The 17,410-nt window shown below is 41.2% G+C and overlaps 1 protein-coding gene across 1 annotated transcript; it reads left to right on the top strand.

Annotated features, from left to right (window-relative positions):
- The first annotated feature begins 1,337 nt into the window (after window positions 1-1,337).
- abhd17ab (abhydrolase domain containing 17A, depalmitoylase b) lies at window positions 1,338-12,229 on the top strand. Its single transcript, XM_063891345.1, has 5 exons — window positions 1,338-2,094; window positions 2,908-3,272; window positions 4,659-4,853; window positions 6,490-6,669; window positions 8,385-12,229. Exons 2-5 carry the CDS (start codon window positions 2,914-2,916, stop codon window positions 8,608-8,610), a joined length of 960 nt encoding a protein of 319 aa, XP_063747415.1. The 5' UTR covers window positions 1,338-2,094; window positions 2,908-2,913; the 3' UTR covers window positions 8,611-12,229.
- The last annotated feature ends 5,181 nt before the right edge of the window (window positions 12,230-17,410 follow it).

Here is a 17,410-nt window from a genome sequence, read left to right as displayed (position 1 = left end):
TTCCGAAACTGACTCCTGTAAGAATCCGTGTGAATAGAGTTTGTTTGTTTTTGACACATATACGATGTGTCATAACACCTTTAGACGACCATGGCTTGTCAGAGGCTTTTCTTAGTAGAAAGACACATTGATGTTGAATATTTAAATGCTGCGAGCACCACAATTTAAATTTTACTATCTCAACACCAAAGGTATTGCAACAGCTGAAAGATGAGATCTGGAGCACATGTTATTGTGCAGCAACTCACATTTAAAGTATGTGTTGTGACTGAAGTAAAAGACGAGAGGTCCTGCGTCAGTTTTCCTGTCTGGTGAGGCAGTAATAGGAACTATTTTACCTTAGAACTAAAACTGTTTGCTTTGCTGGATACCTAGCTTCAGAGGTAAGTGACATACATGAATTTAGTTTTTTAACTGACCAAACTCGTTATACCTTAAAAAACAAGTCCTTACAGACAGAATAATTAAAATTGTGTGTGTGTGTGTGTGTGTGTGTGTGTGTGTGTGTGTGTGTGTGTGTGTGTGTGTGTGTGTGTGTGTGTGTGTGTGTGTGTGTGTGTGTGTGTGTGTGTGTGTGTGTGTGTGTGTGTGTGTGTGTGTGTGTGTGTGTGTGTGTGTGTGTGTGTGTGTGTGTGTGTGTGTGTGTGTGTGTGCTACATAAAAACAAATTAAAACGCTTACATATGCAGTTCCCCGTAATAGGTAATAAAGGTGCTTCATGTGCCAGCCAAGCTTCTTCGGTCCTGTGTGTGTGGGGTTCATTTATTCCCACAGTTATTCATTAATTACAGTGGCCTAGCCACAACTTCATGGTGATGAATTTTGTTCTTGGAAACAAACAATAACAGCAATGAATCATTGTTCTTCATCAATTATTCTAGTCACCATATAATTTATTTACGGATTGTGGATTTGCTTTTAAAAAGTGTGACTTTTGTACGAAAGTGTGCTTGTTTTGAGGTGTATGCCTTGAATGTATAGCGCTCTTAAAGAGTGAATGGCTTAAGAGTTATTGGCTCTTGGTTTTAAAAAATGTTTTATCAGAGGCTGGTGTTTGGACATGTGTTCTGATAAATGTGTTTTATTGGGAAATCGGTTGTTGATGCAGCAATGTCTCATACTTAAAAGAAAATCCCAAGGAACAGAATCAAATAACCCAATTGTGATTATTCACAAGCACGTCAGTCACAATGTGTACTTTTCTATTTATCTATCTTTCCCTTCAAGGGTTGCAAATGAACAATTCAGTTCATATAAGTCATTTTTACAACATTGTCCAGCACATTGATAACGAGCTTCCCTTAATTGTACGATGGAAACTCCTGACGTCACTTCCTGTCAGCTGTCGCTACCGGATGCGGTGAAACGGCTGAAGAAGGAAAACACCGCACGTAGCTTCTTGGATTAATTTAAATGACAAGACGCCATCCATAAATTCACAGGAGACACAAGCACCGGCCAGGATGGATTCGTGGAGACCGAAACACTCGTCAGAAACTGTGTTTTAACCATGTTTTTAGGTCAAATATCCGCGAATAAGCGTTGTTGGTTTTTTTTTTTACTCAGTAGCCGTTGCTAGCTTAAACCGACGTAGCGTTAGCTGTTAGACGGAGACAAACAGCTTCTCTTTCCTTTAGAATAAGACTTTCTGTTATTCTCCAGAGTTATATTTCTCTTTTGTGCAGGAAAAAGTCGAGCTGTGTGTGTTTTAAGTCCTTCAAAAGCGTCCAGAATTAGTTTTAGTCACTCAGCAGGTCGTATTGCAAACCGTCGTCCCTTTCTGGTAAAAACAAGTAGAAAAGTTGTATTTCTTTCAACTAATATATCCACGGCAAGTTTGGGAAACACTGTATTTGGAGTAACTCGTTAACATCTCAACAAGTGGACACAATGGGTGTGATCTGGACTTCAGTCACCCTTAAAACAACACAGCAGATACTTTGTAAATAACACTTCCCTGTCAGCTGGCAGACTTATTGTTCCTTCTGTGGACTGAGCATTTTACAGTTCACTGTATTTAAGTTTCACTGAAGAGGAGGAAGCGTTCCTTTTTATTTGTCACTTTAACTCACACTAAGATCTTCAGATCAACAGGTAGGTGTACTGTTGTTGTCATATTGTCTGTCTGCCATGTCTGTTTCAGATGATGGCCTGTGCGGATGCATTTAATAATCATTTTCACACTTATCTTCAAACTATTAGCTCAAAAATATTTGGAAGTGATGTGTTGTCATTATTATTATTATTATTATTATTATTATTATTATTATTATTATTATTATTATTGTATACGAGAGCACTCAAACATTGCTTTACTTAGTTGACTTAAAAACATAAACCGTAAAGTTAATTGACAAATAAATAGTCAAGACACGTCTTTGGTGTCAATTTTCAAACTGTATTGGTTCCTGCCTTTTTAAATGTGATCGTTTGCTGCTTTTCCTCGTTTGATGTGATAAAAGACACATTTTTCTAAAAGTATGATTGTCTCTGTCAAACAAAAAAGCCATTCAAAGTTTAAGGAACCTCTGAAACTTTTTTGTTGAACTATGTTTGGACTTTCTCTCCACAAATAATCAAGGCACAGATTTATCCAAAAATGAAATAGAGATCTTTTTTTATTTACAAATAGAAAAACCCCTGGCATCAGGGAAGCTGTAAACAGCGAATGTAAATTGTATTATCTCATAATCATTTAATTGATTAATAGGTTGTCAATATGTAGCCTATGTTCATAACGTTCAATTTTTTCAAGCACTTTTAATCTTTACACTAACTGATGATCGTTGTCGCCACACTTTGACTCCATGGTTTACACATTGCATAGTAGTACGCGTCTCATTGTGTTGACACTGGGACGATGTGTTTTCATTAGCACAGTAATCCTCTTGTCTTCCTGCTGCTCAGTGAAGGATGAATGGCCTGTCTCTCAGTGAGCTCTGCTGCCTCTTCTGCTGCCCGCCCTGCCCCGGCCGCATCGCAGCTAAGCTCGCCTTCCTGCCCCCTGAGGCCACCTATGCCTTTCTGCCAGATCCGGAGGCAGGTCCTGCAGCACCAGGGGCCACAGATACACCCAGCCTGCGGGCGCGAGGCGGTGCAACAGTTGCTGGAAGCGGAGGGGCCGTAGAGGGGAGATGTAAGCTCCATCTGACGGAGCGATCAGAGTTCCAGTACTCTCAGAGAGAGATGGACATGACGGAGGTGTTCCTCACTCGATCCAGCAGGGGGAACAAAGTCGGGTGTATGTACATCCGCTGCGCTCCTAATGCCAGGTAAGACATCCAAAGTTTACCTACCTTTTAGTCAAGGTAGTATTAAAGTGGTAGCTTGTGTGACCTTCCTTTTTCTTTTTATGACAGTGTTTCACACTTCTTTTAAAATTGTTTCCATACCCTCTTTCCTTGTCAGTGTTTTCCCCTCATATCCATATCTACTTCTGTTCTACATGTCTGTTGACTCAGCTGACTCGACAATTTTCTCTTCCTGCTTTTTCAAAGGCCATTGCCGACATTAAAAAAAAAATCTTTACAAATCTTTCTGTTTTCAGATTATTTGGGCTGTTAAATCCAGAAATTTGAAGAGGTGACCCACAGTTTGTACAAATGCTCATCATTTTACAAAGAGTTCCTCTGTGACGTGATATCAGTGTGTCAGGGAATAAATATTTCCTATCTATGTCTCTTGTAGGGTGTGTCACGGCATTTATTGGCACATTGCTAAATAGTTTTATGAAGAGTGATCAAATCAAAACAAGTTTCATTTTATCTGCCAAGTCGTTTGTGAAGGTATTTAACTCCAGCTTTTAGCCCCGCCTGCTGCAGTGTGCTACTTCTGATTAATTTACTAAATACATTAAATAGACATGGATAGGTTTATGTTACAGTCTTGTGTATTAATGTCTATCTAGTATTACACAAGAATGAATCCAAACCAGACTTGATATGGCAGAGTCATTGTTATGCCACATTCTGAGTGGAAAGGCCACGAGCAGAGCCACAGGCTGTACAGGTTCATAAACAAAACCACTGAGGGAGTCAGCGTGTAGAAAAAGGATCCGATTTCTCAAGAGAGCACAACATGCATCATGAATAAAAGGCAAGGGCTAAAATACCCATCGTAGATACCCAGCGTCTCAAGTTGTAAAATGTCTAGAAGTAAGAGTCGTTTGACGATAGACGTAAACCAATCCTTAAACATTTATCACTTTTACACAAAGACATGTTGAAACGGAGTCCAAGTAACGCCACTTTGCTTATCCTAACAACAGGTTGCTTATCGTTTGATTCAGTGTAAAGTTACCAGACTGGACAGATGTGAGAAACTGGTTTGTTTTAATTGACAGTTTGATTTTGTAACATAAACAAAAAAAGTCCTAATTTAGGATGAAAATACACTTTTTGTCTAATTTTCCATGTAAAATCTATGTGTGTGAAATAACTGCACTTGAAAAAAGGCTCACATATCTGTGATCCTGTAAAAAGGGCCACAATTTAAAGAGTCCCTTTTATGTGAATGGTTTACAAAAGCTAAAATCCCAAAGTTCCCTCCGGAGGGAGTTTCTCTCCCACATAAAGGATGTTTATGGTTTGATAAAATGGTTATTTTCAGGTGTTGTGGGCCCGTCTACTAACACGTCTTTCATATGTGTATCTTTCCAGGTTTACAGTGCTCTTCTCCCACGGCAACGCAGTGGACCTGGGCCAGATGAGCAGCTTCTACATCGGCCTCGGCACTCGCATCAACTGCAACATCTTCTCCTACGACTACTCCGGCTACGGTGTGAGCACGGGGAAGCCCTCCGAGAAGAACCTCTACGCAGACATTGATGCTGCCTGGCACGCCCTGCGCACCCGGTATGTTATAATTGGCCCATATGTGCCCTTCAAAGGATGATTTATTATAGTGTCTTGGGGGCGCAGACATGACGCATAAATTACATTTGGAGAAAAATATGTTACATATATGTTTAGACCAGAGTCATTTTCATAGCGATACTCCTCCAAGAAGTAGTTACAAATTAAGACGGGGAAAAAGGGAACTAACAGATGTGAAGGAGGGCTGAGTCGGGGTGGCAGAGGTTGTGATCAGGGCAGAGCTGCGATGAAGAGAGTGGAGCACAGTGTGGAGATGCCGTGGGAATAAAAGAGTGAGACGGATGGATGAAGGGAGGGGAGGCTGGTGGCAGAGATGACTCTCAAGGACGATGTGATAAAGTGTCTCATTAGTGAAAGCAGAGCCGCCTTAATGCGGTTGTAGCCCGAGGAGGCAACGACACCACAGAGCGTTGAGTAAGGGCTGGTTGAGGTGAGACTGCATCTGGGTGTAGCTGTCCCTCTGCACTTTGTAAAAGATATTTATTTATTTATGGGTTTTTATTAGTCCTCTTATGGCATTGTGTGATTTTGGTGTCAGTAGTGTGTGCGGTTGCCACTCGACTTGAGAAGACAGATTTCTCAAAAAGCACGCACAGAGAGTTTGTTGACTATAGCCAAATATTTAAATATTATTCATATATTTTTTTACACAATACACTTTAGCTGACTTTGCAGGAAATTAAATAATATTCCAAATCAAACTGAATGTTTTCAGGCCATCTACTGTCCAAAAATGCTTCTTATAATGCGATTAATATGTCAAAATAATACTTTGGAAAACTGTAGGATTTTCCGCCATCTGATCCAAAATCTAAAAATGTCTCTTGTCTGTCTGAGGAGTATCAGTCCACTAATAAGACTCTGTTGAGTGTTAGTTTTCTGTGGAGGAAATGTCACTGTAGCTTGATGTCCCTCATTCTCAAAGAGGTGCTCATTATAAAAACATAATTATATAAATACAAGATCACATAAGTATCCTAACGCATCCAAATAATATATGTTATGAATCCCACTGTCACGCAATACTGGAACACCAGGAAAAGATGGCATATGTGTTATGATTCATAAGGAAGTCAACAAGCAGATAATGCACTGTTCTGTAGTAATTGTTGAGTCATTGAGCGACAAGCCTACTGGGAGGGGCTATGTGTATATAAGGGACTGTCTTGGCACTGAATGAGGAGTCTGATTTTGTTGCAGAGAAGGCAGCAGCTCCAGGTTATGGAGGCAATTTTAGACAACTCTTATTTATTATTTATTACATTGTTTTCAAACCAGTATGTTTTTTTAAACTTTGTAAATAAATAATCTGAGCTCAACTTTTCAACTACGCCAATGTTTGTGGAGGGATAATAGAGAACCCCGTCACACATATCTATACGATTTTTCATAATTAATCCATACTCTTGCTGGATCCAACATAACGCAAATATATGTTTTTAATTATATATATCCACTCGCCATTTTAGACTTTGTTCAATGGAAAGTAATACATATTTATAAACTGTGTTTCTGCATACATCTGTCACTGCAGTTCCCATGCGCGCTGGTGCAATGCATGACTTCCATTAGCCTGCACTCAAACGTTCCCTGTGTATCTTTTGGTATTCACCAGGTACGGCATCTGCCCGGAGAACATCATCCTGTACGGACAGAGCATCGGTACAGTACCCACTGTGGACCTGGCGTCCCGGTATGAGTGTGCTGCCGTGGTTCTGCACTCCCCTCTCACATCTGGCATGAGAGTGGCCTTCCCCGACACGAAGAAAACGTACTGCTTTGACGCGTTCCCCAAGTAAGGCTACGATTTTTCTTCTGTCTATTTGCACCAACTAATCTCTGTTGATCGTGCTCAAATTTGAAAGGTTTGGTGCTCTAAATTATGTTATATACCAATAAAAAAAGTTGACGCATTTGATACAGGGTCTTAAATGAACTCATTGGTGCAAGAATGCAACGTTTTTCCAAGAAATCTCTCTGAGTCTTTATGTTCTCCTCTTTCTCTTTTGCTGTCTCATAAATCCTTAAATAAGGTGTTCATGTCATATGATACACATATAGATTACGCAGACAATTTTGCCGCCAGTTGGCATTTTCCACATAATTACAGGTCCTCCGATAGAAGAGTGTAATTGCTACTTGCACTTGAAAGTGTTTCTCTTCCAAAACAAACATCTGCGCTGAGAGCTTGTGCTGTAAATTTCACATTACCAGTCACTTCTTGGTAGGTCTGTGGACTCTATATGCGTTTTATTTTCATAGTTGTGAGTATGCCGTCAAGACACTGTTATATTTCAGAGAACTGGGTAATCTGGGAGTGTTGGTATCACTGATCTCTTTCTCTTTGGTCTAAAAGTGACCTTGCATCAGTGCAGTCTCAGTTTATCTTTAACAGTGTAGGATTTGCAAGCTTTTACTTCCAAGATTAAAGTCTTTTCACACATCTTTTCAACCTAAGTTAAGGTGAATGGCAGTTTACAGTTGTGACTTAGGTGTTGGGTTTCGTCTGCGAGTGCTTGTCAGTGCGGTGCTGGTTAAAAACAGGATCATGTTGCAGTTAATGTGAAACTATCATTGAAGAGATTTGTGGGTGTCCACTGTTTGTGTTCTAGCTGTGTTTTTATTTTTAAATGTTGGCCACTCAACAAAGTCCTTTAGCCGGACAGTTACAGTGCCGATTAAAGCTTTCGTTAGTGAGGCTCGATCCCGTCTGTTCTTGTTGTCGCTTTAGTTTTCGTGGCTGAGGCTGACGCAGGTCAATAGCAGCCAATGCCAGCCTTAACACAGATTCTAGTCCCAGATGGTTCCCGTGGGTGAGGAGCAGCAGAGGTGACGGGACACCAGCGGACGCCCTGCTGTGTGTGTGTGTGTGTGTGTGTGTGTGTGTAGTGAGCTGAGAAAGCCTCTAGTGTTTGCCTGTTGTTCAGATTCAACGGGGCAGCTGACCTCCCTCCATGTGTATCTTTCTCTACTGTTTTCTCTGTAAAATAATTAGCTTTATTTCGTGGGATGACTTAATTATCATCTCAAGATTTAGATTTGTTTCCTGACTATTTTGCAGCACTAATCTTCATTTTTTTCATATCTTATATGTACATATTTGTTGCCTTTGTCCCAAGGCTCATGTTTGTGTATTGGACTGGACACATGGGTCAAGACTGTGCTAAAAGTAAGAATAGGTTTGCACTAGTTAAATTATAATGGTTTGCACTGAAGTTATAGTGCCAATATTTTTCAGTCAGTGGACAGAAATAATAACACAATATACTGCAGCAGTTCAGACAAAAAATGAAGCTCAGCAGTCCATAAAGGTACTCTTGTTTAATCTATATCAACATATTCTACTGACCTGCCACCATGTCAATTTTTTATGACCTGATCCACAGAGCCGGAGCGTTATGACTCCAGCATCGTTATTACCTCACCTGTTAAATCAGCTCTTTTAGAGGGGTGGCAAACTTATATGGTAACTGCTTTCTTTAAAATCTTCCCCTTTTTCTTTCTTTTTAGCATTGAAAAAGTGTCCAAAATCACGTCCCCGGTACTCATCATCCACGGGACAGAGGACGAGGTCATCGACTTCTCCCACGGCCTGGCTCTGTTCGAGCGCTGCCCCAAAGCCGTGGAGCCTCTGTGGGTGGAGGGAGCGGGACACAACGACATTGAACTGTACAGCCAGTACCTGGAGCGCCTGCGCCGCTTCATAGGGCAGGAGCTGGCAGCTCAGCACGCCTGAACACCCCCACCATCAACGACATGTTTTCCATTTCACTGTGTCCAAGACGAAGGCGTGTCCGGGTGTCAACTAAACGACCCTCAGCTCAGCACGGCGTCCGGGGGGGGGCCGTGCCTTACAAACTTAATTTCTAGGGCACAGTTCGCCTTTAATGGACCATGGTTTGATGCGACATGGAGACAAGATGTGTGATCATCGACATCAGAAGTGTGTGAGATATTGTCACAAAGCGCATTTCAACTGTTCTACAGCTGCCGTGTGTCAGCCGGCAGCAAATGTGTTCCTATACTTTGCAATAACAAGGACAGGGTCTACAGGAAGAACGATTTACAGAACAACAAACTGATTAGTAATCATGTAGAACAATGACGTGGTGGTCCACATGGGAAATGCCCCTGATTTCTCCGGACTACTCAAAGAGTTTGTGTGTAATTGTATTTTTCGAAGGTGAGTTAAATAGGTTATGGTGAATGACGGGAAACACCTAAGGACTTGGGACTCTTGTTTGTTTTCTACATCACCTTTTTGATTAGCTAACATGTTTGTAACTACAGAGTTATTAGTGACCTTGTTCAGTCCAATTTAAAGCCCTACATTGGATCCTGTTCAAAAGGGGTTTTTAGTTATTGGTTGTGTTGCGTTGGGTTGCATTATATTGAACGGTGTTTCGCCTCATGTATGTTCTGGATACATACATGTGTAGAGATTTAGAATTTTGTTTTGTTTTTCACTGTCCGGAACATTTTCTGCATTTTTTTTGCTCAGGTAAACCTCTTTGAGACATTAGGGTCAGTGTGTTTCTACTTTTCCTGTTTTGTTTATTTCGCAGCCAGGCTGAATCTCCTCAGATCTTCAACTTTCAATCAATTTCTCTCTCTTTTATACCCAACTTGGGCATCTCTAACTCAAGCGCTTTCACCTTCTGAGAGACTTCTGTCTCCTCGTCCTTCGGAAAAAAAGAAGCAATGCCGACTTCATTAAAAAAATAATCCTAGTTTGGGATAAATAAAGTATTTCTGATTCTGAACCGGCAGCACCCCCTGATCTATCAGTGCATCCAACAGCTGATCCTTAAAGCTTTCCGCAATTAGTTCAAGTTGCTGTTTACCACATTTGTCCAACTTCCCGCGAGTAGGGTCAGCAACAAAGTCCTCTAGATTAAAGTTACCCCCCCAAAAAAACAACACCACCGAAGCCAGTTACTACTCAAGTAACTATAGCGATTAACTCTGGAAAGAAAAACTTGGGCGGCCTCACAGCCCAAACATTTCAAACACACACACACACACACATGCTGTCAAGGGCTGCTGTACAAAAGTAGCACTACTCACCAAATTAACACCTGCCCGAGACAGCTTTTGGACGAGCCCCCATATGTTACGGCCACAGCAGTTGTGGCTCGCAACAACCAGTGGAGTTTACAATCAACATGGACTTTTATTTACACAAGATTATCTTAAATAAGGAGGGTCTGGAGGACGGACTGGACAAAAAAGAACAAAAGGGGTGGAGGGAGCCTGGGCCAGCCACACCATGGGCCGTAGGACCCAGAACTCCCCCCCCCCCCTAAACTAATGGCAGGTGAGCAACAAAAACGCGAAAACAAAAACTACCAGGTCCTCCAGGCATTACAGTCAACGTGCACCAAGGATAGCGCTAAAGCCACAAGGGACTCGACAGCGAGAATGCCAGCCGGCGTCAGTCAGCGAGAGACAGCCTTCCTCTTATGCTGGTGATGAGCTGGAGTTTGGAAAACCTGGGCAAAGGCAGGGGCCAGGGGCAGATTAGGTGCACCTGTGCACTAATGAGAGAGCAAAAGGAGGGAGCGCATAACACCAGCGTGTGACGTCTTTAACATCTTTTTATTTGAACAAAGTAATGAAGCAAACTAGGATCCCAACAGAGATCTTTAAAAGAGGAGTTTGGTGAGACGTTAAATGTTCCATCATTTCTTCTCTGCATTGGTTGTGTTAAAGAAATCTAGATGTCAGCGGAAAAAAACCCTGCTCCATCACTTAGAGGAATGTCTGACAGTCTGTTTTGTTTTAGTCTTGTTCATCTTGTTTATGTCTCTCCCCACCTGTTTCCCTAAGTGTCTGGAACAGAGAAGCAACGCTAAAACTAAAAAAAGCACCTTTTTTGATTGTATCTCTTTAATTTGCCATCTTTTCATTTGCACTCCATCTTCAGGGACAATTGAAAAGTGAAAGAGAACTCTCATTTGGAAGCATTTTATCAGATTTTATAGTAGTTTTTCTCATTTGAAAGACTGAAGAGCTTCACATTGCAATGAAAAGGCTATAATTTACCACTCTTATACAGATAAGCACAGGAACAGATGTCTTATTTCACAATGAAATGCAGCACTGTGATTATTTAATTTGTCTAACAGCTCGAACAGAACTTACAAAGATCATAAAAGTAGATATTGAGAGAAACTAACACTTGTCAGCGTTTTGCCACATTTACTGTCCAACACGATGCCGTTCCACTTCTCATCTGTGCTCTCTGGTTTACGCTCTGTCCAGGAACTACTGGTTTTACACAGACTCAGTGAAGGTAACTTTTGAAACAATTGAAAGCTGTCTGAAGCACGCTGTACGGCCCTCTTGATAAATATTTTAGCGCTGGTTATTTAGGGAAACATCACTAGCAAAATCTTTTTCTTTTGGCAACCTTGTGATCAGGATACAAAAACTGGTGCGAGATTATAACACCCAGCTGTCCTCTTCAAGTCACTTTGAGTTTAAACATAAGATAATCCCTTCTTTTGAATGCTTTTTCTTATGTACTGCACTTCTTTCTTCTTTCTTAACGAGTATCTGTTTTATAAGCTGACAAAGCATTCATCTTAAGAAAGGTGCAACACTCACCAAGCAAGGGACCTTCAAGCTGAAATAAGAATATATTACAAATAACATTAAGGGTGTGAAAGGGATAAATGGATTCTGTGATTGTCGACCTTAGACACGAGTGTTGCACCGCTTAGTTTGAGGCCAAGATCGACACTATTTTTCTGTTTTTGAGGAGTCAGGGACTATGCTTTTTTTTGTGTAATGTATAAACCAAAGTGTTTCTTTGTTTAGAGCTTTACCCAGTGTACCGGCTGTTCTTCGTAACCAAAGGCAAATATGTTGAAATTGTATTTCTTCTATTAACTTTTATTTATCTTTGTGGTTGGGCTGATATTTTTTCCACTGTTCATTACATTTGGATACAAGTTAAATGTCACCATTTGTTATATTGATGAGTAATTATGTTCCCCATATCAGACTGGTTTTTAAATATTAAGCAACAAGGTTTGAACAGCATCAACTACCATGTTGTGGGTGTTGTTTTTTTCTCAAAGCTGTTTATAATTTGTGGAGACAAATAAACAATACAGCGAAGACGTGAGTTTGGCTGTTTTTAGGTTTAAAGCGTTGTTTGAAATAAAGCACAATGATGGCGGAGCTTCAAGCACACAAATGAAAAGCTTTTGTTTGAAAAGAAAACCGTCTTTTATCAAACCTGGGTGTCATTATTATTCATCCTTCACATTTTGTCTTTGAAGCTTTTGTCCGTTTTTCCCCAAGAATTGAAGAGAGTAAGAAGTTAATAAAACGTAATAAGAAATGTATCATGAGCATGACTCTTTTATGCTTTTAGGATTACCCTTTCCTGAAGTGTGTTATATAGGTTTTTGTGCTTGTAAATGGTCTGCAAAGGCTAAAATTACAAAGTTCCCTCCACACACCACCCATGCCTGAAACACCTCCATGGGACTCCTTTGTGTACTCCATATTTTATATTGCTAGCGTGTCCAGCACATGGTTTGTGATTGGCTAATATCAGCTTCAGTGCTCTTTTACAGGGGTGGCAAACTAATAGGATAAATAATTATTTCTAAATCTTACTTCACAACACAACAATCACAACAGAGCCGGCCAGCTAACCAATCAGAGGGTGAAAACAGGGGGGCTGCAGCACAGGCAGTATGAGAAAAATAAAGACCTTTTCGGACATTAAAGCATGGAGACATGCTACAGTACAGGCAAAAAATACAAACAATAACCTGAAAACGAGCACAATATGGCCTTTAAAGGAATTTTCTCCATTCCGGTTTAATTTGACCATATTTATGTGCTCTAACCTGCTAGAAAACAGCCTTTTATCCTTATTTGAAGGTTTCATATGTCTTACGTCTTATTCAGTCCCTAATTTTCCACTCATGGCAGTCCTGGCACTGGATGAATAATGACCTGCGTGTAGTGAAAGGCCTCACTGCGCAGCACGAGACCCATCCAAGAAGGCTCAGGTGAATAATTGGCTGATGAGTAAAGTCTTTAATTGCCTGGTGTTTGGCTGTTTTCCCTTTCTGCAGAGTTTTACAGTTTAGGGATAGGCTTGTTATCATCCTTGCCAAAAAAAGGTTCAAATGTTTTAATTAAACGGGTACCAGAGGACTCAGGTCTGTCCCTGGCTGCCACCATGCTGAGTTGTGGGGAAAGAGGACAGATGGATGATAAGCTGCGCTCTCCCTCCTCGCTCTGAACGCTGCCAGATCTTTTTCAATGGACCACATAAACAATCTGGTGTCCTACTCATGCTCTTACGGATTAAAAGCAGCTGTAGCTCTCATCCCTCTGCTAAGACAACGTTAGTGCAGCCTGACCTAACGCATCAAACAACACCACCGCCACCTCCAGCACTCAACTTCACTTTCACACAGAAACCCTTTCATGCTCGCGCGTATCAAAGGATTGTGGCTGTGCGGGGTCTCGACAGCAGTGCACCCAAAAGAAGAATTGTGAATCAGAGAGCTCTGAAGCCTTTGAATGTTCTCCACTTGAAGACTGTATGTTGGTGTACACGTTTGGTGGAAAAGGGTCATTACCTGGGAGATGCAACCCCAAGTAGGGGTCACCACTGCTTCACAAGGGCTTGGATTTATTTTTATAAGACAAATTTCTTTAAAAGAAAAGAAAGTTGGCCTAAATCTCAGGATTATCTTATAGAAAACTGAATAAAATCAGACCCACTGTGTAAATCAGATCTTACGCCTGCACCTGGGGTCTTTGGGTGTGTCACTTTTGCATTGACTACACCATGTCTTCTGCCGACATGCGCTTGCTCTTTGGCCTTTTGTGCCGCACTTAAAACACACAATATCTGCATCGTCAATGTTCCTGTCATATGCACCTTGCTTGGTGGGCCGCCGTCCGGGTCTCGCCACCGTCCGGGTCTCGCTTGAGTCTTCATCACATGATCGCTCGGCTTCGTTGGGCTAAATTTCTCTGTCTTCAAAACCCCGTAGTTTTGTCCTGAGCTCTGCGAACGTTATATTGCCATCATTATGTGCCACATGTATTGCAAATGGCCTAAACCCCTCAGGCAGTCCTTTTAAGACCATGACTATCAGTAGACCGTCTTCTAACGTCTTCACCTGCGTACTTCCGCAGCGCGTGATGGCGGTTTCCGCCCTCATGATATGGGCCCTTCTCAATATGCGTTCTTGTCTGTACTCATGTGCTCGTGTTCTTCTGAAACGTCATCTCTTGCTGCCTAAGTACTGTCCCAAACCCAAGTTCGCTTTCACCAAGAACGGATAAAGTTCCCGGATGTATTCCTGGAAATGTTCTCGACACGCCCATTTTTACCAAGGATGCATCGGATGCTAACTTGTGTTAAACTCGGCAACGAAAATCGATGGCGAATTCAAAATCTGCTTAAACGATTTCGGAGTTGAGAAGCTCTACAATTGTGTATTGCGCAATACCAGCAAGTACGCATCGTCTCAAACCGCCAACAGTGTGGCTCCGTGTGCTCGTCAACTTGCAAGTTCATTCTTCCAAGAACAACTCGCAAGTCCGTTCTTTGCATTCTTGGTATTGAGAAACGCCATAGTCTTCTGAAGTAATGTCAACATGGTGTACAAGTTCATTATCCGGGGTTTTCCCTTCCCGGCATAATATGCCCTTAATATCTTTAGGGCTTCTCTTGCACTGTCAGGCGCATCCCTCATAATTAGCTAGAGGCGTTTATCGTCTAAAACTTGTATGCCCTCTGCCGCTATCTAGGCTTCACCATTTGGCTCTCTTAGAATCGTGTTCTTGAACCCTAATAGGTAAAAGTGTCCCAACACTTTGGTTTCCCGCAGTTCATACTTATTTTCATCTCCGTGCAACATCAGTGGAGGCAATCCGCTTGTCCCTCGATGGTCCATGTTAGCTTTTCTTGCTATCCCGTTAGCGCGCGGTTCGCTGCGACTTTCTGACGGTGATAACTCTTCAAACTTCTCCCCGAATGACTCCTGGGCCCATAACCTGTTAAGATAAGGATGGCAGCTTCTTCCTACGCTGCACTCTGAGAGACATAGTTAATGCAGAGACGGTGAACTGTTCGGTGTATTTGCCGAGCTAACTTTGAACACACACACACACTGGACACGTGCGTTGAGCGAACACTCTCATTTTAATGTGACGCAAGACTACGTCCCCAACACACAACACGTCAGTGCCCCACAGTGGCACAACAACAGCATTGCATCCCCCTGTCATTTTAAGCACAGAATAGACAGAATCTACACACATCAACTGAGGACACAAACATCCAATTCAACTGTTTGAATATTTAACAACACGGTAGTTTAAAAGCTTTGTACAGGCCCTTATAGCAAACTCCACCTCAGCCTTTACATTAACAACACAGTGTAGCATAAGAAATCCATTTATAGATTAAGAAGAAAGGATGCACAACTGCATCCATATGGAAACGTGAAGGCATTGCAGGTCCTTGATGACTCTAGCCTGATATTTCTTTGGGTTTGGCAATCCTCTCAATGTATCTTAAATACATTCTTTACCCAAAAGTTAGCTCTTAAACGGCTCCCTCAGCACATCTGACCGAGACTTCATAACAAGTAAGAATCCACTTCTGTGGTTCATCATTAGCCAAGACAAAAACGTGTTTATACAGAGCGTATGTATACCTGCAGCCCAGAGACCTCCGAGTCAGAGAGGGTATCAGGCTGAAAGCACAGAGCAGGAGGTAGAGGAGAAACACCACAGCTGGAGGGGAAACATAAAACAGAATTGTGTTGCATCCTACTTTAAATATCTAGCTGTATAAATAGTAGCCAGCATGCAGGATGATTTCTCCAGCTTTCAAAACACACCAGCATATGTTTGGAACATTTGGTGGTAGAGACTTCTTAAGTATTATGCAGCCTAATTATTTAAAGGCAGACAGCAGGCCCGCTGAGTTTATGTCTTGCTTTTGTTTTTCATTTCAATTCCTGCAGCGAATCTTTTACCCCGCTCAATATGGATATCTCATTGATGTTTATCTGCCATCTTCTTTGTAGTTACAGCCTATGGAGGGTCTTAATGAGCTCCCCCCTCCTTAGTGTTTGTTTATTTGTTTATGTGTCAAAATATGCATTTTCAATTGTGGAATTTTTGAATAATATCTCATAAGTGACTGTTAGCTTGTGGCATTAAGGAGCTGTAGGATGCAGCCTGGTGGGAACAGCTTGGTTTACAGAAGAAACTGTTTTTGGAAAGTCCTCCTCCGCCTTTCGCAGGATAAATTTGTCATACAGTGCAGAGAAGATCAAATTCATTACAGCAACTCAACACTGAATATTTCTCTAAAATGTCTGTTTTGTCGTTAGTTTAATGTTGCTGAGTTCCACTTTTTAAAAGTACAGAGAGGAACTCACTTACACTGACTTCACGATGTATGTGCACTTGAGCACACAGACATCTTGACACTTGTTTTTGTCAATTATAACAGTGGTTCCAAACCTCTTTGGATTGCGTCCACTTAAAATGATGGCTACTTGAGACCGCTTTCATAGGTAATGTTCTTCATGTGGACATAAGTTCAACCAAAGGAAGAATTTAGCTTCTCAGATTGTTTGATTTTAAGGACTTTTGGAGGTTATAAGTTTAAAAACTAAAGCCATGAAGTCAGCAGGGACATGCAGGTTACATTATAGAATACATACTTCAACAACATAATCAAGCTCATAGTACTGTTGTTGTCATTTTGGATTACTTGTGGGTTTCGAAGCATTACATTTCAACATATCCTTCACAAAGAACAAGTGCACATGTTTTGAATGAAGGAAAACTCGAGTTGATGTAAAATAAATGTATATTCCCTAAAGGTATTTCTGTTTCCATGTTTTATATTACTTCCTGTGATTGTCAGAAGTCCTTGTTTGTCTTTGAGTTCCTGGAAAAGTGTTTGAACAGCACAGCAACTCCAACTTCAGGAAACAAAGGTTGTGACCGCTGCGTTCAACTCAGCAGAAATGTCTTCCACTCAGCAAGCCTGCCTGACTTTGTCCAGAACAGCCTGTGGTCCTTTTTTCTTGATAATGTCAAACTTAACCGGCTCCAGCATGTTCTCCATCACAGCTCAAAGGCAAAAGGACAGATTCAATGCAGACAGAAAAAAACAAGTGAGCATGTTTTTATGTATTTGTGATGGCTGTGCTTTAAAAGAGCAAAATTAACAACATAACAAAACTGTCGTTATTGAACTGTCATTGAAACTACAATAATAACACGGTGGCGGTTCTGATTCCCCTCCTTCAGCTGATTGGAGAAGACTGAGAAACCCCACCGCATAAAACATTTTTACTCAGAAAAAAATCTCTTCAGTCTTTCACAATTAAAAAACGCTTCCTAATTATAGTGAAATTAAATTAGTCATCAATTATAAGGAAATGTGTTTGAAGGGTTTGATTAAAACAAATCAATAAACAAAATTAAGCCTGCAGCTTTAGGTTATCGTAAGGAAAGCATAAACT

This window comes from Eleginops maclovinus, chromosome 9, assembly GCF_036324505.1.
Source record: "Eleginops maclovinus isolate JMC-PN-2008 ecotype Puerto Natales chromosome 9, JC_Emac_rtc_rv5, whole genome shotgun sequence".
NCBI lineage: Eukaryota > Metazoa > Chordata > Actinopteri > Perciformes > Eleginopidae > Eleginops > Eleginops maclovinus.
The sequence above is the reverse complement of the archived record's forward strand: the minus strand, read 5'-3'. Positions and strand labels throughout refer to the sequence as shown.